The sequence below is a fragment of the Penicillium angulare genome (genome assembly GCF_028827245.1).
Source record: "Penicillium angulare strain IBT 27051 chromosome Unknown utg000004l_segment0_segment0, whole genome shotgun sequence".
Lineage (NCBI taxonomy): Eukaryota > Fungi > Ascomycota > Eurotiomycetes > Eurotiales > Aspergillaceae > Penicillium > Penicillium angulare.
The window spans coordinates 4,196,961-4,221,183 of record NW_026623163.1 but is presented as its reverse complement, the minus strand read 5'-3'; the positions used below and the strand labels follow the sequence as shown (position 1 = coordinate 4,221,183).

The 24,223-nt window shown below is 46.3% G+C and overlaps 10 protein-coding genes across 10 annotated transcripts; 5 read left to right on the top strand and 5 right to left on the bottom strand.

The window, feature by feature from the left end:
• Positions 1–409: 409 nt before the first annotated feature.
• N7478_005463 (uncharacterized protein) lies at positions 410–1,183 on the top strand (the record flags this gene model as incomplete). The annotated part of the gene is made up of 2 exons (XM_056921677.1): positions 410–566; positions 627–1,183. The coding sequence occupies 2 exons, from the start codon at positions 410–412 to the stop codon at positions 1,181–1,183; spliced, it is 714 nt and encodes a 237-aa protein (XP_056779714.1).
• Positions 1,184–1,895: 712 nt separating this feature from the next.
• N7478_005462 (CCDC90 family protein) lies at positions 1,896–3,311 on the bottom strand (the record flags this gene model as incomplete). Its single annotated transcript, XM_056921676.1, has 2 exons — positions 1,896–2,086; positions 2,150–3,311. The coding sequence occupies 2 exons, from the start codon at positions 3,309–3,311 to the stop codon at positions 1,896–1,898; spliced, it is 1,353 nt and encodes a 450-aa protein (XP_056779713.1).
• Positions 3,312–5,106: 1,795 nt separating this feature from the next.
• N7478_005461 (uncharacterized protein) lies at positions 5,107–11,811 on the top strand (the record flags this gene model as incomplete). Its single annotated transcript, XM_056921675.1, has 25 exons — positions 5,107–5,910; positions 6,067–6,193; positions 6,249–6,458; positions 6,520–6,548; positions 6,608–6,806; positions 6,882–7,114; positions 7,173–7,375; positions 7,429–7,907; positions 7,958–8,032; positions 8,084–8,293; positions 8,346–8,417; positions 8,479–8,777; positions 8,850–8,870; positions 8,944–9,087; positions 9,141–9,242; positions 9,316–9,532; positions 9,591–9,690; positions 9,809–10,349; positions 10,403–10,775; positions 10,825–10,907; positions 10,965–11,064; positions 11,113–11,340; positions 11,411–11,574; positions 11,630–11,737; positions 11,797–11,811. The coding sequence occupies 25 exons, from the start codon at positions 5,107–5,109 to the stop codon at positions 11,809–11,811; spliced, it is 5,136 nt and encodes a 1,711-aa protein (XP_056779712.1).
• A 462-nt stretch (positions 11,812–12,273) lies between these two features.
• On the top strand, positions 12,274–13,008 carry N7478_005460 (TPR and ankyrin repeat-containing protein 1; the record flags this gene model as incomplete). Its single annotated transcript, XM_056921674.1, has 1 exon — positions 12,274–13,008. One exon carries the CDS (start codon positions 12,274–12,276, stop codon positions 13,006–13,008), a length of 735 nt encoding a protein of 244 aa, XP_056779711.1.
• A 369-nt stretch (positions 13,009–13,377) lies between these two features.
• Positions 13,378–15,902, bottom strand: N7478_005459 (COG1/VPS51 family protein; the record flags this gene model as incomplete). Its single annotated transcript, XM_056921673.1, has 3 exons — positions 13,378–15,452; positions 15,517–15,698; positions 15,760–15,902. 3 exons carry the CDS (start codon positions 15,900–15,902, stop codon positions 13,378–13,380), a joined length of 2,400 nt encoding a protein of 799 aa, XP_056779710.1.
• A 205-nt stretch (positions 15,903–16,107) lies between these two features.
• cdc123 (cell proliferation protein CDC123) lies at positions 16,108–17,488 on the top strand (the record flags this gene model as incomplete). Its single annotated transcript, XM_056921672.1, has 2 exons — positions 16,108–16,253; positions 16,312–17,488. The coding sequence occupies 2 exons, from the start codon at positions 16,108–16,110 to the stop codon at positions 17,486–17,488; spliced, it is 1,323 nt and encodes a 440-aa protein (XP_056779709.1).
• Positions 17,489–17,694: 206 nt separating this feature from the next.
• Positions 17,695–18,584, bottom strand: N7478_005457 (dodecenoyl-CoA isomerase; the record flags this gene model as incomplete). The annotated part of the gene is made up of 2 exons (XM_056921671.1): positions 17,695–18,331; positions 18,394–18,584. The coding sequence occupies 2 exons, from the start codon at positions 18,582–18,584 to the stop codon at positions 17,695–17,697; spliced, it is 828 nt and encodes a 275-aa protein (XP_056779708.1).
• Positions 18,585–19,641: 1,057 nt separating this feature from the next.
• On the top strand, positions 19,642–20,104 carry N7478_005456 (uncharacterized protein; the record flags this gene model as incomplete). The annotated part of the gene is made up of 2 exons (XM_056921670.1): positions 19,642–19,692; positions 19,841–20,104. The coding sequence occupies 2 exons, from the start codon at positions 19,642–19,644 to the stop codon at positions 20,102–20,104; spliced, it is 315 nt and encodes a 104-aa protein (XP_056779707.1).
• Positions 20,105–20,983: 879 nt separating this feature from the next.
• On the bottom strand, positions 20,984–21,417 carry N7478_005455 (serine palmitoyltransferase small subunit family protein; the record flags this gene model as incomplete). The annotated part of the gene is made up of 2 exons (XM_056921669.1): positions 20,984–21,225; positions 21,303–21,417. The coding sequence occupies 2 exons, from the start codon at positions 21,415–21,417 to the stop codon at positions 20,984–20,986; spliced, it is 357 nt and encodes a 118-aa protein (XP_056779706.1).
• A 1,067-nt stretch (positions 21,418–22,484) lies between these two features.
• N7478_005454 (uncharacterized protein) lies at positions 22,485–23,906 on the bottom strand (the record flags this gene model as incomplete). The annotated part of the gene is made up of 2 exons (XM_056921668.1): positions 22,485–22,541; positions 22,593–23,906. The coding sequence occupies 2 exons, from the start codon at positions 23,904–23,906 to the stop codon at positions 22,485–22,487; spliced, it is 1,371 nt and encodes a 456-aa protein (XP_056779705.1).
• Positions 23,907–24,223: the final 317 nt, after the last annotated feature.

Here is a 24,223-nt window from a genome sequence, read left to right as displayed (position 1 = left end):
CTGCTTAATTGCAGTGCGGCATACTTCCGAGGAATTGGCGGCACGTCTTGCCCCCAGACTTTATGAATGCGCTCGGTCCTTCGTGTCAAGCACACTTTTGGAAGCACCACAGCCTATCGAATTTTTTCAAGCGATTCTTATTCTGTGCATGTGGTCAACGACTGTGGGGCAGGTTCCCTTGAGTATTGACAGCTGGCTTCTGAGTGGATTTGCATTGCAGCATAGTCAATCGAGCCCTTTATTTGCTGTGGTCACCTCTCAGACCCAACCGACAATTCACCTTGATGAAAAAACGTTTGATCACTGCTGCTTATGGAACCATCTCTGTCTAGCACATTTGCACTATTGTGTTGGGACGAGTCGCAGATCTATGTTACAAGACTGGCAGATCGAACGATGCAGAACCGTTATGAATTCTGATCATGCAACGAATTTCGAGCTTCGAATGGTTGCTGAGATCCATCTTTACTGGACTGTATACGAGCACTTGATTGGAGAGTCAATAGACTTGCTCAAGTCGGTCGCGGCTTTGCAAGCATGGAGAAAGAGGTGGGAGTTTGTGATAGGTATGTCTTTGATTTTGTATTTCTGCCACCAGGCATCCATTCTTACAAGTATAACTTCAGAGCAACCAAGATCCCAATTCCTAATCATGGGATTCCATTTCTCGAATTTACTCTCATACGAGCATGCGTTGAAGTCAAATGCTGAACGCGATCAAGAATCCATAGTATCGGAAATGGTTCGCCATTCAACAGCCATCATTCACTTGGCAATGGACACAGTGGATGACCGAACCCGGCATTTGACGGATCATATATACCACATGATCACATTTGCTGCGATTGTGATATGTCGCTTGTTGAGCAGCTACGAAAACCAGCTAAGATCTAAATATAACATTAGAAGTTTAGACGGACTAATTCATAATCTTGTTGATTGGCTGCAGTGCATTGGCTTGCCTTGTCATGCTGCACATACTCTCGGAAATATCATTGCAAAGGTACATCAAAAGTTACGCCCTCGCGTGGAGATAGCTCCAGAGCCCCTGGAGGATATTCTGGACGAGGGGATTGGTAATTACTATTTCCCTGAGTTCCTGGGCCTAGGTCCGTCAGCCGATGGGCATTGGGATCTTCTTTCCGATTTGGCTTTTTTCCAGCAAGGCTCTGCAGACCCTTGATTGGATAAGCAGAACTTTGTGATATGTGATACAGTACCGACAACCTCAATATTCATGAATGCTCTTCGAGGTTCTTACAGATCAATCTGCCCATCAAACCACCGTATCATTAGGGTCAGGTTGATCCTCCCTTGGGAGAGACCGAGCAGAAACCCTCGCCCAACTCTATCATAGAGTCGGGCAAGATTGAAGTTGTCCCAGAAAGGCCTCACTTCACACTCTAAATACTCGCATGGAACTGTTCTTTTGCCAGCATTTAATGTTGTATATATGACTTGACCAGAGCATCTCCCTGTGACGCTTGAGCGACTTCTGACACTCATTTTTATCTTCCGATTTATTTATCTATCGCCTATACTATCGCTTAGATGACCATTGGTGACTACCCATGTACTTCCATGAATTCCGTGGAAATTCGAAGACAGTCTTGTTACCATGATAAATAGAGAATTGGTTTGTCGGAAATGAAACTCGAGGTTGAATCTAATTTCAACTGTGAGGAAGTTTGAAGATCGGATAAAGTCTATTGGGACAGGGTAGTGTATCCTGTGGGTATCTGAGTCTATTCATGTTATACACATCATCTCGCTGACGAGATGGGGCTTTTGTAGAAGAAAGGAAAATATAAATGACAGGCATGCATGTGTTTGCGATGCAGAATGTGAAAGAAGTGATGGGGCAAAGGGGCAAAAGAGAGAGAATATTTGGTCAATTAACCAAGCGATTCCCCGAGATGTGCTTCGGGAACAGAGGGCGATCCGGCTTTAATACCAGCATCATGTATGACTCGGGTTTCTTTAGTAACCTCCTTGACAGGCTTCTCGACCTCCTTGATTGTTTTCGTCTTAGGTGGTTCTTGTACCTTCTGGGTGGAAGTATACTTCAGAAAGATGATCATTGAGACTAGGTGATGGGTTAGAAATCAAGACAAGATGGAAATATTTGATATTTGGGGGATTGACTTACGGGCACATATAGCGAGCGAGAGCGCAGCACGCCTTGTCAAGATCCATCGCAAGCCTTCGATCTCACTCTTCCCGTCACTGTTAAGCGAGACCGTAATTTTGTAGTTCAGTTCTTGAACCATAGTGTCGATGGTCCGCTGCTGCTCCCGAGTGGTCATTTTGTGGTCATTGAACATGCCCTTAATTTCATCCTTCATGCCCGCTAGCTCCTGGTTGAGACGTTGAGAGAGTATATCTGTCTCGTGCTCCAGCTGATTCCTGGAGGCTCGCTGCTGTTGTACTTCAGAGTTTCGTGCTGTTTGCAAAGACTGTTGAAGCTCAGAGCAGGCTGCCTTGAACAGATACACTTCGTTCTCCACATCTGACTTGGATGTCAGACTTTCTTTGGCAAAGTCCAAGTTGCTCTGCAAAATGCCTCGCACACCCTTCATGATAACAGTAGATTGCGCCTTGGTGAATCCACCTCCTGAGAGATTTTGAACAAGCGAGTAGGTATCGAAGTGGTGTACGTAGGGTGCTGGGGACATGTGGGGCGGCCGCTCAGACTCCGGCTTAGTCGTTGGAGTCAAAAATGTCGATGGAGATGGCATATGGTAAACCTCATCGAAAGCACTGCGGTTCGCATACGGAGCCATTTGTGACATTTCCTCTCCCACATGTTCGGAAGAGGAGGAAGCCGAGGGGTTCGATGCAGATGCAGCTTCATCTTCGGTGGTGTGCTCCTCAGGCTGTTCAGGTTCTATCGTGGCATTGCTTGCCGCTAAATCCGCTGCAGCTTGCTCAGAAAGAGACGAAGCTGCAGCGTCTGCGGGATCAACCTTTGGCTCTTGTGGCTGTGACTCAGACTCCGACGGTGATTGCTCTGATGGCGGCTGCTCTGTTGGTCCGCTAGCCTCCTTTATGTTCTCTGGTTCAGTGCTGACCTCCTCAGAGTAATCTCTTGGTTGTTCCACTGGTTCATTGTTGGGTCCCAAGGGGGGCGGCAGGTTTGGCTCAACTGCTGGACCATAGCGTCGTTGATAGGATTGTTGGCCCAATCGACGGCTAGTATGAAATCGGTGGCGGGTTGTAGGTAGTCGGTGAGAATGGTATGTTATCGGTTCACATGCTCTAACAGCACGCATCAGATTAGGGTAGAGAAATGGGAGCCGGGTCGTGGCCATGGTTGGCAATGAAGTTGGAAGAAACCAGAAACATTTCCCGTCGGCGAAGTGCGAGTGACGTTGATCTCCCCCGCGGGAACGGGAAAGCTTACGTCAGCGGATTAGGCTATAATTTATCTTGCTGTGATTGGCTGCTTGGCGGGTATAAATAGCATCTAGATGTCTGGATGTAGTTCACTCCTAAGTGCTGTTAACATTGCTATTAATTGATATAGCACCCTTGTTTGTTATTGTTTTTCTTTGAGACTATTTACTCACGAATTTTACCGGACGAGAATTATGTTCATTACATCGTACGTAAGGCTGGGTACGATACAATATTGCTAGAATTTTGAATTATCGTTACTGCTAACGATTAAGCGAATTTCTAGCGATATTACCGTTGAAAGTTATCGTTATTAGTATAAACCCGTACGATACGGCGCAGTGACATCGTATTGCTAACGCTCTAGAATTATCGTGATGTTCACGCGTGGTATAGCGATGTCGTTTCCCGTTGTGCACGTAATTTGATATATCACGTGGATTATGTGCCGCTTGGGTCGAGTCCTAGTTGGATAATGGTGCGACTTGGTTAGGTTGATGAGTCTGGGGTTAAAGTGGATTGGAAGGAGGATGAGGATGGGGAGGAGCTATAGCCTAGAGAGAAGGATAAGCATGTTAGTAATAGCCTTAATTGAAATAACGATAGGCTGGAGTCCTAATTGCTAGTGTAATAGAATTTAAATAGATATGAATAACTTTATTTCTGATATAACGCTAACCTAGCACCAGTGAAGTGTAGAGAGAAGTTGTAAGATGTAGACGGTATGCGGGCGGTAAACTACCACGGCCATCTGAAGAAATCTTACAGCTTCATATGTGCACCACTTTCCAAGGTTGTCGCTATACACATGCATTACAGATATAGTATATAATAACGATAAAGCATTTCTATGCTCGTTTATTTCAACCAAGGCCAGAGGCGCGCGGTAGTATACAGTATCGACACAGTAATATCGTTAGCGATATCGTATTGCTGAGAAAAAGCCAAGGCTACGGTGGGGTATCGCTAGCTAGAAGCCTCACGATACGTCAAAGCGATATCGTATCGTTAAATATTATCTGCACGATATTATCACTCAGTGATGGTACTGTAGCGATGTTGCTAAATTCACGATATCGTGCCCAGCCCTTATCATACGACTTGGTTATTTTTGAACAAAGTTCATCTCTCTTATCAGCCATTTTTTTCTAGCCTTTCTTGGAGCCAAACAGTATCATGGGAGAAACCAAGAGGAGCGTGTGTTTTTGTTTTGTTTTGCACATGTGTTCATAACTATTCCAGTTATGCATGGGTCTACCCACAGATCCCATAAAGCGTTATCTTTCTCACTTGTAATTTCAGGCCTGGTCTAAGGAATGATCTCTTGGGTTATAATGGCGAACATTTGTAGTATTCTCTGTTGCTACGAGCAATTCCTAACGAAAGAGGCGCACGCAATTTCAACTGTGGTATATGTTGTTGATGTAGGGGGCTTTCCATAGTACTCAAATAAAGGCTTGTTTTCATCTGAACTGTCTTTCCTCACCTCACCCTCTCACCCACCCTCTCACCCTCTCCACTTTTCGACTCGTCCTGCCCAAAGCACGTTCAGAAACCATCCAACAACCTTCATTCAGTTATTGAACGCGTATTACGTCTTGTTAACCATCGTCTTTCTTTTCTATCTTTCAACTCCATCAATTGACCCCGAAAATAGTTGTATTGCGGCGAACAAGCTGCAACGACTAAGTCGTTCCATCGCCTACAACAATGGCAACTGTCAAACTTCCTCAGATTCCATTGATCACCTTGCTTTTCAGAGACGATAATCCTGCTCTGCACGAATTCAATCGTGCTCTTTCCAATATCGAACAATATTATGATCACATCCCGGCTGCAATGAAAATTGAGTCGCTTAGAGACTTGTTTGTCATGCACCCAGACCGAACTTTCGCACGCTTGGAGAAAGCATTTGAAATCCTAAGATCCAATCACCTCTCTGCGCCAATCGCAGAGCAGATCTTCAAAAGTATTGTGATACCTCTTGTGGATGTGGAGGAAACGACACTCTCTCTGTGCCAATCAGTCAAACTCGTCAGTGCGGCCCTGCCGCTTGTCACCGAAAGTCCAGCCTCTTATCTTAAGCAAATTGCTACGATGTTGTTATCTTATGAGCCACTACTTCTACGCCTACTGGCTGATGAGAAATATTGTCTGGTTCTGAAAAAGTGGCTGTCTTCCAAGCGAACCTACCTTGACGACATTCGTTACATGGCCATAACAGAAATTCTTTTCAACATGTGCGATGCGTGCATTGCTGATCATAACATCAACCAGGCACATGAGAGGTGGAATCAAGCTAGACACCTCATTCAAGATCTCCAACAGGAAATTCAAGTCGCAGAGGAGAAAAGCAAAATGACGAAGTCAAAAGAAAATCTCCCTCCGGTTAGATCGATGAAAGAGCTCAGCGTGGATGACAAAAAAACCAATGTGGCTCGCCGTGAATCCTCAACCCGTTTTGTGGTACCGGAATTCATACAAAAGGCGCTGGAGGAGCTTTCAATTCCTAAGGTGTGCTCGGTATCCGCAATGAGTCAAGCACTTGTTCAAATACGAATGGAGGTTGTTCCTCAACTGATGCGTGACGTCCTCGAGACTCTTCCTTGCAGAATGTGCCAGGAAAGACTAACTGGGGTTGCATTGACTTTTTCTGACAACACATGTCAGCACATTTCGGAGGATTTTGATTTCAACACCCCGATTGAGATTGAGATTTTCGGGAAACGGATTGGACCTTGGAAAGTCGTGTTGTCAGAATCTGCAATGAAAAGTGCGAAGAGAATTGCCCGTGCAGGTAAATGCCCCCATCTTCTGACAATTCTCACTGGGAGCAATCTAACATTGAGTAGGAGAATTTGTTCAAGTCGATCATAAGCTGCGCCGCTTAGCTACCGGAAAGTGGACGAAACTTTCTCAGTGCGTGGGAACGGGAAAGCAGCGCCAGCAGATGCGAGTTCCAATTGTCCGAGCTCATGTAAATGACTCGGTGTCGATCATATGGCAAGTGGACGTGGGCTACTATGAAGAGCTTCCGTTTGTTCAACAACAAATTGTGAAAGGTATATTGATCACAGAACCATCAAGTTACAGGTACCCTTTGATACTAATTGTTACATTCAGTGTGGAGAATTGCGACAACCGTTGAAGAGGTTAGTACTGATCAATTTCTTTGTTGGTTTCCCAATACTAACGCTCCCATTCTACGAAGATCAACAATGCTATCGAGCATATCATTGAAGTTCAGGATGGCTACTGTGATGAGATTGTAATAATTTGCAAAGATGCCCCAACACGACAGCCTGACGGTACCAGACTTCCTAAACGCTACGAAGCGGTTAATCGAGGCGTTTCGCACACAAAGCGAGTTCTGAATTCAATGGCTGGTCAGGTAGTACTCGAGATTTCCAGTAAGCCCCCCACTTCATCCAAAACATTAGAGAATCATTAGAATCTTAAAAACGTTACTCACCTGTCTCATTCAGATCGCTTCTACAATGTGACCGAGTCGTTTCTTCAGAGAATTCAAGAAACCACCGGCCAAGAGGAATTTCCGTTTGACTTGTCTCCCGAAGAATGGGAGATTATCAGTCATTACGGTAGCGCCAGTCTGATCCTCGGTAGAAGTGGAACTGGCAAGACAACTTGTCTTCTGTTCAAAATCCTCGCAAAATACCAAGCAGCGCGGAAGATTCCCGGCTCTCACTATCCTCGGCAGGTGAGGTTAACAAACAGGTAGTTGAAATCAATTCATCGCTAACATCTGATACAAACAGCTTCTTTTAACTCGATCTCCATTTTTGGCCGCCAAACTCCAGACTTACGCAAGGAGTTTGATAGCCACTCAATGCGGTGGCACTCTGGTAGTGGATTCGACTGACGCGGACAAGCCCGTTTCATTCTTTGCGATCAAGGATGAAGATTTCCCGTTTGTCTGCCCATATGACAAGTTTCTAGATCTTCTCGAAAGCACTTTCAGGTATGAGACCCTGCTTTTTGAAAGTTTATGAGATATAATCTAATTAATTTTAGGCGAGCTGACCGACAGGACTTTCTAGAGGACACTAACAGTACTAAGAAGAAACCTGTCTTATCTAACAAAAGGGCTCCCGAGATCCAGTATCTGGACGGAACAAAAACCATCGACTTTCACGTTTTCAAGACAGAATATTGGAGTAGCTTATCGGGCCTTACTCCTCCAGCCTGCTCGGCAGAGTTACTGTTTGCAGAAATCATGGGAGTGATCAAAGGCTCAATCACTGCAGCAAAAAGCCTAGAGTCACTTACGCGTCCCCAATATTTGTCGAAGAGCTCAAAGATATCGCCCACATTTAGCTCTGAAGGAGATCGTCAAAAGATATTCGATGCCTTCGATCGATACGAGCGAGTCAAGAAGGGACGGGGTCAGATTGATGAGCTTGATCGCGTTAATCTGATTCTAAAGGATCTCAAGTCAACTCCAGACCTCGCCAATCTGATTCGTCGTTGTTTCGATGAAATATATGTTGACGGTATATAACCAAATCCATTTCCAAACTTTTCCCTACTAATCCTTCGTTAGAAATTCAGGATTTACGGTGCCCAGATGTTTTACTTCTGTTGAGTTGTCTGCGTGATGCGCGGGGAATTCATTTAGGTAAGTCTCAAACCATGATGATCAGAATTTTCACCACTGACAGAATATCAGCGGGAGATACTGCACAGTGCATATCAAAAGACTCGGCGTTTCGTTTCCCGGAGATCAAGGCGCTGTTTTACGAGCATTACGAGGACATCGTAAAGGGGCTCAACCAGCCTGAGATAGCCAGACCGAGTCAATTCATGCTAGCCAAAAACTATCGCTCTCATCAAGGCATCCTGAGCTTCGCCTCGTGGGTAATGCAGCTACTTTGGAATGGTGAGACTTCTATATTGTTGCGAGTTCTGGTAGTTACTGACTTATTCATTAGGCTTCCCTGAAACAATCGACAAACTGGATCCGGAAGTCGGCGAGACTAGAGGCCCAAGGCCGATGGTATTTGGTATTGACCCCTGGGTAGCCAGAACATTTGCTATGGCTCGAGATCTAACAAGTTGCTTTAGCTGGGTTTGATGCTTCCATTCTTTCGGCAAAAATGATAGGCCTAGTCAAGCTTAACGACCAGGTGGCTGACTTTGGTGCTGAGCAAGTGATTCTGGTTCGTGACGGGGCATCAAAAGACAAACTGCAAGCCCAGATAGGAGAAATAGCTCTTGTGATGACGATCCTAGAGAGCAAGGGAATGGAATTCGAGGATGTACTGGTTTACGACTTTTTCGGTGGCAGCGGTTTAAGCAGCAGCTACCGCTGCTTGCATTTATTGTCGTCTCCAGGGAATGCATTTGACTCTCAAAAGCACGCGGTAGGATTCTTCACTCTTGACTTTCCCCTCTGATTTCATTTAAGAGTCCCATGCTAACTGAGCTACACACAGGCGTTATGTTCTGAGCTCAAGGTAAATTAGTTTCTTTGCCAATGATATTTACTCCGCCCTATGTATAACGAAATGAACTAACAAGTGGTTAAAGCACCTGTACGTTGCGGTAACAAGAGCACGTCGCCAGCTCTGGTTTATGGAGACCACAGAAAATGGCATTGATCCCATCGTTAAGGCTCTCGATGCCTGTGAAAGTACTGATCTGGTGGACTGTGTCAGACAAGGCCATAAGGATGTAAGTTTATTTGGGTAATTTACAAATCAGAAGCCTTACTAACAAATTAAAAGGTCGCTGAGAAAATCAGCGTTCTACGTGCCGGAGGCTCTGTGGATCCTGACAGGTGGCTGAAGCGAGCAGTGCATCTCTTACGTCAAAAGAACTATGCAGACGTAACTTATCCCGTTATTTTTGCATTATTAATGTCTGTTTGCAGTTTTCATGTTTTGCTGATTTGCTACGCAGGCACTGTTTTGTTTCAAAAAGGCAGACGACTCTGAGGGAATAGCACATGCTCAAGCCTTACTATTCGAGCAAGATGGCCGTTCCTGTCGAGCTGCAAACAACCAAGAGGGACTTACCGAGAACTACACCAAGGCCATATCTCTGTTTCTTGGGATCGGGCGTTGGTCGGAGGCTGCCAATTGCTTCCTGGGGCTTGAAAAATACGATAAAGCTGCAGGTTGGTTCCTTTGACATGATCGATGCTAGACAGTTGGGCGCTAATAAAGCAAAACTAGAACTGTGGAAGGAAAAAGAGCAACTTGACCTGGCTGCTGAGCTCTACGAAAGAGGGCACCATTTTAGTGAAGCTTCGGCTTGCTTCCATTCACAGATGAAGTACGAACAGGCTGTTGAAGTCTTGCAGCGGGGCGAGCAATTTGATTTAGTTGTGAATTACATCGACAGGCGAGTCTACATCTGATCAACAACTCGAGCATTCTAACATCTGTCTCAGTAACCGCTCTCTTCTGAAGGCTAATATCTTCCTTCGATATTCACGGCTACTCAACATTCTGCTGAAACAAGGCCGTATTCAGCCAGATCTCAGAGAGACCACGATCAATCTTCTTGGAAGCGACGAACAGAAAATTGAATTCTTCATCGAATTTGAGATGTTCGAGCAACTTCGGACTTTCTACAAGGGCCAAGAGCGATGGGTTGAATATTGCGAAGCATGTCTCCTTCTAGGAGATATAGTGGCTGCCATGGCGGCAGTTTACGAATATGACTTACTGCTACAAATCAAGCAGAGCGTCGCAGAAAGCATCTTGAATTACTTCTTGGCAGAGCGTTTGCTCCACCACCCCGAATCACTGGAGGTAGACTCTGAGTTAAACCAGACACTTAATCAAACTGCAAAGGGCACTTTTCTGGAAAAGACTTTGAACCAGTGGTCAATTGCATTCCAATTTGTGAGAACCCGCTCAGCTCAAGAAGGACAACTCAATATCAAATCATTAGAGGTCGGCTGGCTGAAAGACTTCATTTCTCTATTCGTGAGTGCGATGATACAACTATTTCCTTTGATAGCACTAACTGTTTTGAAAAGCTCATCGTCACCAATGTGAATCGCTTCAACACCAGAGAGGGCAGCAAAACCAGTTCATCTCCCGAAGAAATCATCGCTGCTAGTAAAGTTGTCGAAAATCTGGAATCACGGGATGCCAGCACGGCTAAGTCTCTTCTGCTTCTCTTGGGTATTTACTGTCACCCGGACAAGCCTTCTCAAATCAAAATGCTTGGCTGGTCACCTGTCCAGAGAGTCATTCGCATCACGGGTGCGACCCAAGAGGAGTTGCTCCGATTAGGAAAGGGATGGGTTCGAGAGGTGTTCTCAGATGCATTTAAGGAGTTCAATCAATTGGCATTGGATACCGAAAAGCGATGCTTTAACAAACCATGTCTCTACTTTATCATGAGAGGTACGTATTATCGATTCTTGTAGTCATGCACACCACTCATGTCTACTAGAATTCTGCCGGAAACGCAGATCTGGGGAATGTTCGTTTTTTCACGAGACGCCAGACACCGATCAATGTCAAGCCAGAATAGATGTGAGTCTACGGAACTAGAAACCTGCCAGAATCAACACAAGAGTGCTAATGAATAAGTTTCTGGTGGAAATCGTGCAAGTATTTGCCAAAGTTTCACCACTCTATGCGCAACGTCTGATGCCAGCGCTTACGTTCAAATCGAAATTTCTTCCGCGCAGTAAGTCTACGCCATTAGATTAATCTATATATACTAATTACTTTCAAGAGCGGTACTGGGTACAGAGCCTAGCTGCAGAGTTGGCTTTCATCAGTTCAGCGGATCAATCCCCAATGGTGATCATGAAAACAAGGAACAAACTCATCAATGATGCTCAATGGAAGCCCACACTTGCCGCACTTGAGGATCTTTTATATCATTTGATGAGCAAAGACTGGCGCAATCTGCACACATTTACCGGTATCCTGGAGCAACTCCAGCTAGTCCAAACACTAGGTAGGTTTTCTTCGGCTCTTTCCTCACCTACCTTCTACAACCATGAGGGGTTCGGGCTAAATTATTGCAGGCAGTGAGGTTTATTTTCGCTATCGCCGGAGCATTTTCGGAAAGATGAGGAGTGTTCTGCAGAACAATCCAAGTCCCACCTTTCCGCTAAGACTTTCTAGTGACGCTCTGGAGCAAATTCGCAAACTTCATTTGGCTATGAACAAGTACAAATCACAGGATTTTGTAAGTATTTCTGGGGGTTGTAACTAACTGGTATAAATTGCTGACTTCTACTAAGCTCAACGAAATGTCAATCTTACTTGAGATAATCGAGGAAATGATACCAGAATCTCTGTCCCACCTCTATTCTCTGCTCGCTTTCATAGAGCTTGCTTCGACATACATTGTATGTTATTCAATCTCACCCGTAGTATACTTAAAGTCTAACCCACGCTAGCTGTGCAGAATAAGGCCATTTAATGCCATTGTGCTGCCCTGGTCTTGGTGTATTCGGCACCTACCAATGATTATGATCCGTCCCGACAGAGCGCTTTTGGAGACCACAGATCTCGAGCGACGAGACTTTACTGAGTGCTTGACCACTCTGACAGCTAAATTTTGCAGAATTGTGAAGATATCGATGCTTGCAGTATCTGTTGGTGAACTTCATCTCAGAAGTTTAACATGCAGCACGGTCATGGTGGATATTATCAAGAAGCGCATCTTCGACTATTTCACTACAATTGTGCTAAACCTGACTCATTACCCAACGGAGCCGCGAGGCGCTAAAGATACATTGGGTCGAATAGGAGATGTATTGATGACCCTGCTTCTTTATTACACCGTTGTAATCCTTGCTAATAATATATTGAACAGGTATTGCCGTCCATTATGCCCCAACATTTCACTTTTCCAAGTTCCCCCAAGCATCTCCTACATCCCATGCTTGAACAGTACAAAAAATACAACAAGAAGGACTACTTACAGGTGGTCACCCTTGTCGAATATGAAGGATGTCCTCCCGAGCTTTGCAAATTCTTGGAAAGCTGTGAACTCATTAGCCTAAGCAGCCTACTCTCCGTCTCATATTCCGAAAAAGAGACAACCCTTATCGAGGAGAGACCCCCGGACAATATCGAACTCACAGAGCATGAGGTAGAGTTGATTCGCAAGCTGGAGCGACGTTGGAAACGTCGGCTCAAAATTTCAGATGAGCGTCGTCGAGCACAAGAAACGATAGAAGGTCGGCTCATCGAGGACTTGTTCAAAATGATGGATGAAAAGTGGACTGAGCCCGCACCTAGTCTCAGAGGCGTGATCAGGATCTGTAGAATCCAAGCCCGTAAACGAATATTTTCCGCTTTGCCTCTCATGGTCGATTTGGAAAACGCCCACATCGATTTCCAGAGAATCAAGGCCCAAGCCAAACTTCGTTTAGACAGAGAATCTTCTGTTCACGATCTTGATGAGCTCTATGCTATTCATGCTATGCTGCCACCGATTGAGCGACAGTTCTCTATCTTGGATGGCCTGCTGACTGTCAACGGCCTGTCCCTATACTTGCAGACTTTACACTCCAGCTCGTTTGACAGTGATTTCCGAGACTTTGAACGCATGCTGATCACGACGATTGAAGGTTTGAACACCATCCGTGGACGAGTCGAAGCGATTCGGTAAGGGAGCGGAATAAAAAGGAGGGAGAAGTCGATCAAAAACCACAATGAAAATCGAAACAAAAACACAGAAGGAAAGACTCGGACTCGGGGGAGGAAACGGTCCGTTGTGGGCGATTGTCGCTTAGTACTACCTGTGATTTTCGTTTGTCTCCTACCAAGCTGTATCGTTAATGGGGGTGGTGACTGATAGATAATATGTACTATTCACGAATGATGCATGGAAATTATTCGAACATCACTTTACTAAACTCAGTGAGTAGAATTTCCGCGTAGAGAATGCTTGTTGGGGAGAACAACCGTATAACGCTCTATGCTTAAGACGCTATCAAAATATAACAGGGCAAGAGCCCTCTATCTACATGACTAGAGACTATCGATTCGCCAACAGGCCAAACAAAAGCTCCGTTCGCTTCCAATACTCAGCAGCACTCTCCTGGATGCTTTTGACGGCCTCTGCACTTGGATCTGCGCTCTTCTGAATTCGGTCAACAACACCAGCCAGCTGGGTAGTCGGGTCGCCTAGCATGTTTGCTAGATATGTTGTGTCGAAGAGAAGTTGAATCTTCCAATCTTGATGAATATCCTTTTGAGATGTATCCTCCGCCTCCTCAGGCTTGGAATCTGCGTCCTCATTTGCAGAGTCTTCTTTGGCTGCTCCGCCCTCACTGCCATTTTCCTCGCCACTTTTTTCTGTAACGGGGGTTTCTGTGGTAATTTTGCTTGCATTATCCCAGGATTTCATTTCATCAAATACAGCCGTAATGGCAGTCTCGAGTTGCTTGTGTAATTCGCCCTTCAATACTGTGACAGTGGATGGGTCCCATAAATCAGACCCATTCTCATCAAGCGTAGCGGTCAAATTGCGTAGGAATCTGAATGTACTGGGAGATGGCTGTATCGGTGCAGGTGGTTCACCCTCCCAAAGCGACCGACCAGGGACCACTCTTAATATATTGGAGTCGGGATGAGTTTTAAGAGACGACACGACGGGCGAAGAACCACTTCGTGAAACAATATCGGCGACCAATAATTTTTGTAGGTCGGGTACCATCGAGTGCGCAAACCAATAATCTTGTTTGACAAATGCTGACGGGGCATCTCGACGCACAAGACGTACGAGACGGAGAAGGAACGTGGCTTTAGCGCTTTGGTGGTTATTACCAAGGGCTCTGAAGGCCTCTTCGAATGATTTCTCCAGCGAGCTGAATGCTTGGTTGACGGCCGAATGAAGAGCATCGGATAAAAGGCTAGGATCATGGTCGTTCAGGCCAGGCGTGATATCGGTATCTTCGTCATCAACTTCACCACCGACGAGGATATCAGTCCACCTAAGGCGACGAAGTGAATATATGGACTCGCTTCTCTCTTCGATAGATGATAGCCATGTCTGATATTTCTTTAATATGGCATATACATCGCTATCGCGGCCGAGTAGCCTATCCGCTACTGTCTGCTTGAATGATGTTGCACCATCGGAGAAATCAGCTGTGATCAAGTCAGAGTCCCACAGAGACCCAATGGGAGTATGCTCAATCATGTCCCAGCTGGATATACTTGAACAAACCTCTGTCCCCATTTCGTTGATAGTTTGGACTTGTGAGGTTATGACTCGCTTGATATGATCGTTGAAAATGGTGCGTAGCTGTTCTAGAACATCTGCCGAGCCATGGGTGATTGTTGAGCCCCATGAAGATAGCCAAAGTTCAATGGTCTCGGTACGCAGAGAAAGTAGTTCGGCAAAGTCATTACTGCTGACGAGGCTTTTCTCGCAGCCTTGAGAGAAGCTTGCGAAAGCCTCGGAGGACCATTTCTTAATTGATTCGGCACCTTCGCTCCGACTCAACTCGCTCAACTTAATCCACGGTGTGAAATTGTTCACTTCGGGAGCGGCCCAGCGCCCTAGTACTTCGATCTCGAGACCATCCAAATTGCGAATTTCGAGATCTGAGAGTATAGGCCTTGATTTGAGCTTAGAAAGCACATCGGAGAACTGTCGGGAGCGAAGAGTCTTAGATGTCTGGAGTGTATGAACAAAAAGCAGCAAGGCTTTTGGGATATTTTGTGGCGATGATTCAAGCTGGCTTGTGATCACGTCCAGACGCCTTTGGTGAAATTTGTGAATAGCATCATCGGAAGAAGAGCTTGTCACCAAGCAGTATGCAGCCAACGACTCTATTATGCTGTCTTCTGTTGCGCCGACAGAGCTTAGGCGCTTATTAATCCTTTTTATAAGAGTTTCTCGGAGTGACGCCAGCTGGCTGTGCAGGTCATCGAGGAATGGTGGAGTTGATTCGTGTTTCGACAAAGTATTGTGCAGTATTCGAGATACGGCAAGAATTTTTGCAATAAGCAGCAGAGAGGCTCGCTTTCGTAGGAATCGTGAAATGGAAGTTGTGCATCGGTGAAGCAAAGCGAGTTGACTTGCGAAGGAATGCTTGTCCACGTCTGGCGCAATGTTAGCGATTGGATCTAGCACACACACCAGGCGCGTCTAGTTATATGGGCACACCAAGGTCCATACCCTTATCTTTGGCATCTTTCTTCATGTGTCGCGCATAAACATGCTTCTTCTCCACCAGCTGCGGATTACATCGACGTCCAACATCCGTCAGAATCGACTCCGCCTCCTTGATCTCCGTGTTCATTGCCACTATGGTCTCAGCAGTTCCGACTAGCTCTCGGTATCGGGTTCTAGAGTTCGACACAGCAAATATTAGCACCTGTATTGACGACATCCCGACAAGCAACTTACCCCACGAGAGCTCGGAGCTTCTCCTTATTGCTGGCAATGTCCCGGCGCAGTTCCTGTTCCACACGGCGAACCGTGGGAATCGGATACTGGAATGCATCTGCCCACGACTTGAGGCTCTGTGGATCAGGAGCCTCTGGGGCCATACTGGACAATGCTTTAGGAGGAATGCTCTGCGAGAATTGAATGCCGATTTGGTCTAATTGTCAACTACAGTACGTTACCTTAGGTATGCCGCGCTTATGTCATCTATCTTATCAGCCCGTGACTCGAAAAAAGAAGAGCCCCACCATGATTCATTGTCTACTTTGTCTACTCCAAAGGTTTCTTTTGCAATTACAAATACTCGATATGCCCCTCATGGATTCAGACGCATTGCCAGTAGAAGCGCCTGTTGCTGAGGCATCATCATCCACCGATCTCCCCGATCGCCTTCCATTTCCACCAATTACATATGCTCACATTCTACACTGCTCATACCATGACTGGCATGCACGGTATGAAGAAAATCGCATCCAAACAACAGATACGGGGCTCACATTGATAATTGTATAGATACCGCACCCTCGCACCTAAATCCCGAGTGATCCCTGTTCCACCTCAATTTATCTCGTACCTCCGTGCCGATGGCATTGTCCTCACACCCGAACCCACGCCCCCAAGAGATGACGACTACCTCGACACTTTTTCTGACTCCGGCGATGAAGCAGAAGACCCATCGACAGAATGGGCAGACTTGCATTCTCAAATCAAGAGCACAATCGCTGAATTCGGCAAAGTAACCCCGAAACTAAATTGGAGCGCCCCAAAGGACGCTACCTTCATGTCCGCAACCAATGACACGAAATGCGCTACGCCTAACGACGTTTATCTCCTCCTGAAAAGCAGCGACTTCATTACTCATGACCTCGAACACCCCTTCGATGACTGTGTTCCCGATAATACCACAGCCGAAGGACTTGAAAATGGCGAGCTAGTAGACTCACCTATCCCAGAGGTGCCTTATCACCTTGTTCTACGCAAATTTGTGAACTTCAACCCTTCTCTTGAGTTCCGGTGCTTTGTGCGCAACCGCAAACTCATATGTATGTGCCAGCGTGAGCTGAACTACTTCGACTTCCTCTTTGATATGCGCGACATGTTCCGGTCTCGGATTCAGGATTTCTTCGATGAAAAACTGCGCGATACTTTCCCAGATCCCAACTTCGTGTTCGATGTATATGTGCCCGCGCCACACCAGCGCGTTTGGCTGGTCGATATCAACCCGTGGGCTCAGCGAACGGACTCTCTCCTTTTCAGCTGGTTGGAGATTTTGCGCATGAAGGACCCTATTGGGTTTGAGGAGGAAGAGGATGATGAAACAGGCGTGGAAGGTGGTTTCGTTCGAATCTCACTTCATGATGGAAGTATCATGACTTCTGAAGAGTTGAATGGGTCTGTACAGGAGACTGAAGGGGACGAAGAGGACGAAGAGGACGAAGAAGAGGAACAGGTTGCGGGGGGCGACGATGATCTCGCTCCCTTCCTTCCCGAGGTTCGTCTTGTGAAAAAGAATGATCCTGAAGCTTACCAATTCTCTACGCCACAATACTCGGCTCACAAGGTACCGAAAGACTTGGTTGATGCCTCTCTCGCTGGGTCTGGTGGCATGAGCGAATTTATGGGCAAGTGGCAGGACATCCTGGCTAGGCAAATGCAAGGGCAGCAAGACGACAGTAGTGACTCAGAATAAGCTGTCCATTGGCATAAAAGCAATTGAATTGACGTTCATGATGTATTGTCAGTCTTGTTTGATGCAAATCCGCCAGAGAAGAGCCTGTGGGGCCTGAAAAGTACATATAATACTAGAACCACAAAATCGCTGCAAGTCCAGCATATACATCTACTGATACAAATATATCCTCGAGTTCAATAAAACCCCTCTAGACTATTCTTCCTTTAAAGCTTGTGCTTCTTTTGACCAGATGCCAGCCTCTGGAATTCCTTCTGTGGGTCCCCACTCATGAATCGCTCCAAGCCCATGAAAGCCTCAACGCCATTTTGACGGTCCAATGCCTCCCGTCCAGGCCGTCTCACAAGCTCCTTAATCTTCAACAAGCTAGTCTGGTTCAGATGCGTGCCCAATCGGTCCTCAACCTCAGCCAGGACATTCTTCAAGAAGCCCGCCGAATCATCCGATTTCCCGGAATCGGCCTTGACAACCTTGTTCACGAATCCAGTGCTAACAAGCTCATCACATGTAATCCGCTTAGACATGAGCAGCGCTTCGTTCGCCTTCGCAATGCCTAGTCGCTCAACGAATGTCTGACTCGCGCCGCCTTCAGCAACAAGGCCGATAGATGAGAATGGTGTAAGGATGAACGCGTGTGGCGCGGCGTAGATGAAGTCTGCGTGCGCAACTAGAGCTGCTGAAAGCCCGACGGCGGGTCCGTTCAATGCTACTACTAGGATCTTGGTGTGGTTGTAGAACGTGCGAGTTACGTCAATGTTGTTTGCGACGAAGCTGCGGGCTAAATTGCGACGAGGGGAGGCATCGTCTCCTACGTCTACTCGGGGCGTAGACACGTCTGCGCCACTGTGAAAAGTTAGTTTGGGTTGACGTGGAAATTTGGAAATTGAAATAGAAGGTTAGCTTACGCGGAGAAGAACCGGCCTGTTCCGGTTAAAATGGTTATGTAGATGTCATCTCGCTCGTCAATTTCCTGGAGGCGTTCGGCGAGGCGGTAGTATAGGTCGCCGTTTAGGGCATTTAGTTTTTGGGGGCGGTTGAGCGTGACAATCGCAATTCGCTCCTGGTAAGAGACGGTGATAACTTCTTCGTCGGACATGGTTGGGTGTGTTTGCGTTGAAACTAATTCTTTCACTTTTGGGGCATTGGATTGTCTTTAATTGTTTTGATTGGAATTGAGCTTCCTTATGGGGGCCGAGGATGTAAATGATCTCATGGCCCCCGAGACTACTACATTGGTGAATCTAACGACGGCGTTTGCGGGGAGACCAGAAGCCGAGGCCCGCGGCTAGTCAGGTGATATTTTATGCATGGTTTAGACGAGAATTGCTAATACCACCCCTCAAATGGCTAAACCCACCCCTTCTAAGCTCACCGCCGTATTTGTAATACCACGAGGCACAAAGGCATCAATTTTCTGCCGGCAGCATGAATACGGTCCAGAATTAAATTAAATCTCCACGTAAAAAGCTTCCATTTTACCACACATTTAACGACATTTAATATGCAAGCAAGTTATCTCATTCCAAGCTTAACCTAAAGAGGAAACAGGGGCTGATTTTAAAAACACCGGAAAATGCATTTTCAGTCGAATTAACTGGCAAATCTGTTGATCTGCGGACATCCAGGCCTTTTATGCCCCTCCACGCCCCAATTTCCACACGTATCGGGTCTCCTCCGCGATTGCTGAGTTGCTGGCTGCTGTGAGCCTTGTTGGGACCATTGCTCATAAAACTCACGATCTACAGCATCTTCAACGGCACCTAGCTGCTCCCATAAGCTTGGGATCCGCCTGGACCTCGCCTGACCGCCCATTTTAAATTACACCGCCTTGTTAAGGGCTCATATTACAAATACGGCAGAATTTCCCAAAGCGGCTTAGAAGGGGTGGGTTTAGCCATTTGAGGGGTGGTATTAGCAATTCTCGTTTAGACAGTTGAAGCCTTGAAGTTCAGGCAGCTACTACTGCCTGAAAGACTGGGCTACAAAGAATGAGTAATCAGTGAATGCAAACCAGACAAATGATAATCAGGCCATTACAAGCAAATGTTAATTCGAGGCTGCATTTCACGCTCGAGAAACAAACACAAATCAAATCAACCTACCGATTCTCTCTCCAACCTAATTATCAAGACAACATAATCCTTCCATACACAATGTCGTCCTTTATCCGCCGACTCCAAGGTGGCAACTTGGAAGTCTTCAAGGTAAGAGCCGAATCGCGAATATCTACAATCCACATTTTCTAGCGCGCTGGTGCTCCCTCGCAAAGAAAAAGCAATTGCAGATGCTCTTAATATGATGCCTCTAGATAGATATCAATTTTTCGAGACGCGCTAACCCCAAACTCTCCAGTTCGGCATGTACGTCCTTTTCCCCATCGGCTGGATGTATTACTTCGGCACAAACCTCGACGACCGCTTCAGCGTGAAAGGATTCTGGCCTACCGCAGAGCAATCGCATAAAATCCCGATCGACAAAGAGGAGATTGATAAGGAGCTTGCGCGTATGCGTATGGTGGAGTCTATTAAGCGGGAGAGACGAGAGCGGGAGCTTGCGGCTTTGCAGGCACAACAAGTTCAGACCCAGGCTCAAGCAGAGTCGAGCGGTGCGCAATAGTTGAAATTGCGGTTTATGAATTAGGTTTGGGAAGATCTTGTGGTCTTTGGGGCTTTGAAGGGAGAGGTTGTCTGAACTGTGATGGGTTATTGAACTGGAACAGATCAATATCAGTACGCGCATTTTGAGAGACAATTTGTAACATATTATGCTCTACTCTGTTGGCATGTCAGGCGTTTGGGAAGGAAAATGCTTTTATCAATTGTACAGTATCCAAGACTGGTATTTTGGATTATTGATTGTTTGATCATCTTATGTTTATCTCGTATCTTGATTCTCATTCAAATCCTTGATTAATATTATTATATGTTGGTATCAGTCTTCAAGTTAATAAGTCCTGTCCAGAAAATTATGTGCAAGATTGTCCAAACCACCGGATCGAACAGGGATAATAATTGCATGGAAAGCTGGAATACTCTGCACTAGAGTCCAATTATCCAAGTTTTCTACCCCACATCAAACAAGTTCGTTCAGCATCAGTCATGAGTAATGAAATATTCCACAACGGAATAGGACAGGCCAAAGGATATAGACGATACAATGCCACACTGTAAGAATAACAGGTATACTCGCATGTCCTCAAGTTCCGCCCGCATAAGTAGTGAAGTCAACCGGGGATGAAAGGGAAGCAAGCGGCAACCTTCAGAAACGAAGTAAAAGGATCCAGAAAGAAACACCCATAATGCGTCGACTGAACAGCTCAAGGCGATACAGAAGGAAGCGAACATTTGGTTCAGGGCAGAGGTCGCTGCCGTTGTTTTACACCTTTCGTCTTCCGCCGTTGAAAAATAACCGAAACGCCAATCCAATTGGTTGAAACTCCCGTCACAGTCCTAGGACCTATGAAGAATTACATCGTACATTAAACCTAGAGGCTCTTTATAATTCACCCAATTGCTCTGTGGCAGTCGCGGCGGCATTTTTGACTGTCTCGTACATGACATCGATTGATGGGGTTGCCTCGCCAAAAACGGAGCTCATGGATGTGAGTCGTGAGGACATGAATGGGCGCTCTCCGGCGTAGTAGTACCACAAGTGACCGTAGATTGTGCGAAGGTGGTTAGGCAGGTAAACGTAGATGCCAATAGCGATTCCAGTGATGAGGGTGAGGAGCAAAGTGTCTATGGTAACGAGAAATTAGTCATGTTCGGAAAATATGGAGAGAATGCTATCCACTGGAGGAGTGAGGAGTCCTTACTGAAGATGAACTTTTCAGTCGAGGTAAGCATGTAGATGGCGAACGTGACCTCGTACTGGTAGATCTTCAAGCGCACCCAGCGAACGATGCTGCTCAGGATCCAGAGAAGAGACATGGCGAAGAAGAATCGAAATGAGTTAAACGGTCGGTATTAAAAGTTGTATTCGGCGCTTTTTTCCCTTGCTTCAGGGGCGGGGCAAAGGAGGTTGTTTCTTTCTTTTATCCCTGACCGTTATTGAATGACCGCAATCTGTGTCGATTGGTGGTAACGGTGGTCCGTTTTAGAGAGTCGACGCTGTGCTATCGAACCTCGCCGATCGGGTGTGGGCGCAGTCTGTCACGGTTGGTTGGCAGGATGTCCTTAATGATCGAGATCCTGTACGGAGTGTAGTTGTCTCCTGTGGCGCTGCGGGACTGCCGGTTGTCGGGGGTGTGGGGATAGGGGAACGATCGGTTTATCGGGTGCAGTCAAGCAAGCAAGATCACAAAATGATGATAACGATTGAAAGGTTCTTCAAAAGGAACAAAGAGTGTCTTAGGATCTAGGGAAAGGGGAGCCAATGCTTGCGGGCGGTGGTAAGATCGAAGATGAAGGAGTGAAGTGGCCAAGGCGTTGGAAACCCCCGAGATTTTTTGTTGAGTCGGGAACGAATAAGGATGCTCCGGAGTAAAATCAATTAAGCCCCCAAATTGTACTCCGCGCATCCGAATTCTGTTTTCAATGCTATAGAATTTACACAGACATCTAATAAGGTCCAGTAAATATTGTTGACTTAATCTGCCATGGTCCCTTGCCATTTTTGTCTCTGTAAGGGTTACAATATCAGGCACCTCGCATAGTACCTAGTGGACCCTTAAGATTGCACTACATGGGACGCGTCAACCAGTTTGAGAACTTGGATCTGATCGATTCTGAGCTTTATGCATTGTACATGCTCCGTAACCCACATATGTACTCTGTTAAGTTAATCGTCATTAAGAATTCGTAGACACTCGTTGGCTCATTCCTAATTGACTTATTCTTAATGCTGGTGGCTAGTATTGATGCCGGAGGCTGCCTGGGGCATGAACTCAAGGATGTAGATAATATGTTAACTCCGAATAATCAATGAGAGATCTATTTTGTACATCTATTTATACATTCACCATGCGCTGCATGATGCTTTCAATGCTAAGTACTTTTTAGGTGGACTTGCAGGAGAACACACCTCCGACAGTACCACTGGCATAGGAATTAATCTGTGAATAGTTAGTATTTGCAACTAAAATAGGTCTGGAAGTGGAACTCACAATATCGACAACGCTAGAGTAAGTACCGCCAACCAACACAATCAAACCAATGATGAAGATAATAGAGTTCACCACTGTCAGCAGAATGTTCTCCTTGGCAGTCCAGCTACCGTTGCGAATGAACATAAACCACATAATTGCGGGGAAGTAAAAGGTGAATCCGGACACGAAAAGCGACGAAATCACCGACAACAAATCGTCGAAGAAAGGAATAACCTCTGCAACTACAAACTCCAAAACAGTGAGAACAGTCACCACTGCGAGCCAGGTAATCCAGCCCATTTTCGTGTTGATAAAGCGGATATTGGAACCCTTGAACATACGACCGTGGATAAGACGGCCCAGGACGACGGTGTTGATCGATCCACTGATGAAAATGACCGGGAGAGCAATTCCGAATGCGATACGGCTGAGCAGGGAGCCTGCGGAGAGAAGTGCGGGACTCTGGACGTCCTGGCCAACGAAAGCATACACGAGAGCGCCAGTAACGGTGTAGATGAAGATCTCCATCAGACCAAGAGCCCAGATCGACTTGGGGAAGTCAGTAGGAGTGTGCATCTCGTCCATGAAGGAGAATTGGCAGAGAGCGAAACTATAGGCGAAGATGATGTTGGAGAGGGCAATGAAAGCCTCGGAGAAGGTCAGGCCGTCCTTTGGCCAGGCAGACCAGTTCACAGCAGAGAGGCCAATAGAGTTGTTGGACTCGATACCGGTTCCGATAATAGTGATACCGACGGCAATAATAATAGAGACAAAGTCGACGTAGCCCAAAACAGCCATCTCGGAGAAGCTGGGCGGGATGGCGAAAATAAGTAGGATGATCATGGAGACAACACCGAATACCAAGGTACAGATGTCGCTATTAGTGATGTTGACGAAGGCGATAGTTCCAGTCAAACAGTGCGAGCCAGCTGACAAAAGAAGTTCCAGACACAGCATCATATAAACAACTTCATAGCCAATGCGACCAAACATCTGTCTGCCTGCCTCAGGGTAGTTCGAGATATGAGGAAATTTGACCTTGACCTGACCGATGATATAACTAGTGTAGACGGCAATAAGACCGATGCCAACACAGCAGATCACACCGGCTACCATACCCAGAGTCGCAAAGGTGGATGGGATCGAGAGGGTTCCCAGAGCGACAGCTTCAACGATCAGAACAATCGTAAGTTGCTTCCAGCCAAGCTGGTTGAATTTCTGAATGCCACCCTGGTACACCTGTCTCTCACGGTCGCTCATATCGCCAAACCCATCGTGAGCGTATCCGTCCTGGGCGAATGGCTCGCCGACATCCTTGGGCTTCGAAGACATCGGATCGGTGTGGTGGCGTGGGGAGAGACCGACTCGGAAGGGTAATATGTAGTGCGGTTTGAAGAAGATGATGGAGAGGAAAGAAACTACATATACATAACGACGCGTGGAGGCGAAAGAACACTGAAGGTGACGCGAAGGGGGGAAAAAATCGAAAAAGCCAATTTAGACTTACCAGGGGTTCAATCAATCAGGACTGAGCATCAAGCAAGAGCTCACACGAAACCGTTCGAAAATTCTCGACGCCTTCCTAAAACGGCTTGCAGGTGGAGAAACTATTAAGTAACTTTAACTCGTCCGTCTCCATCCGCTGGTCT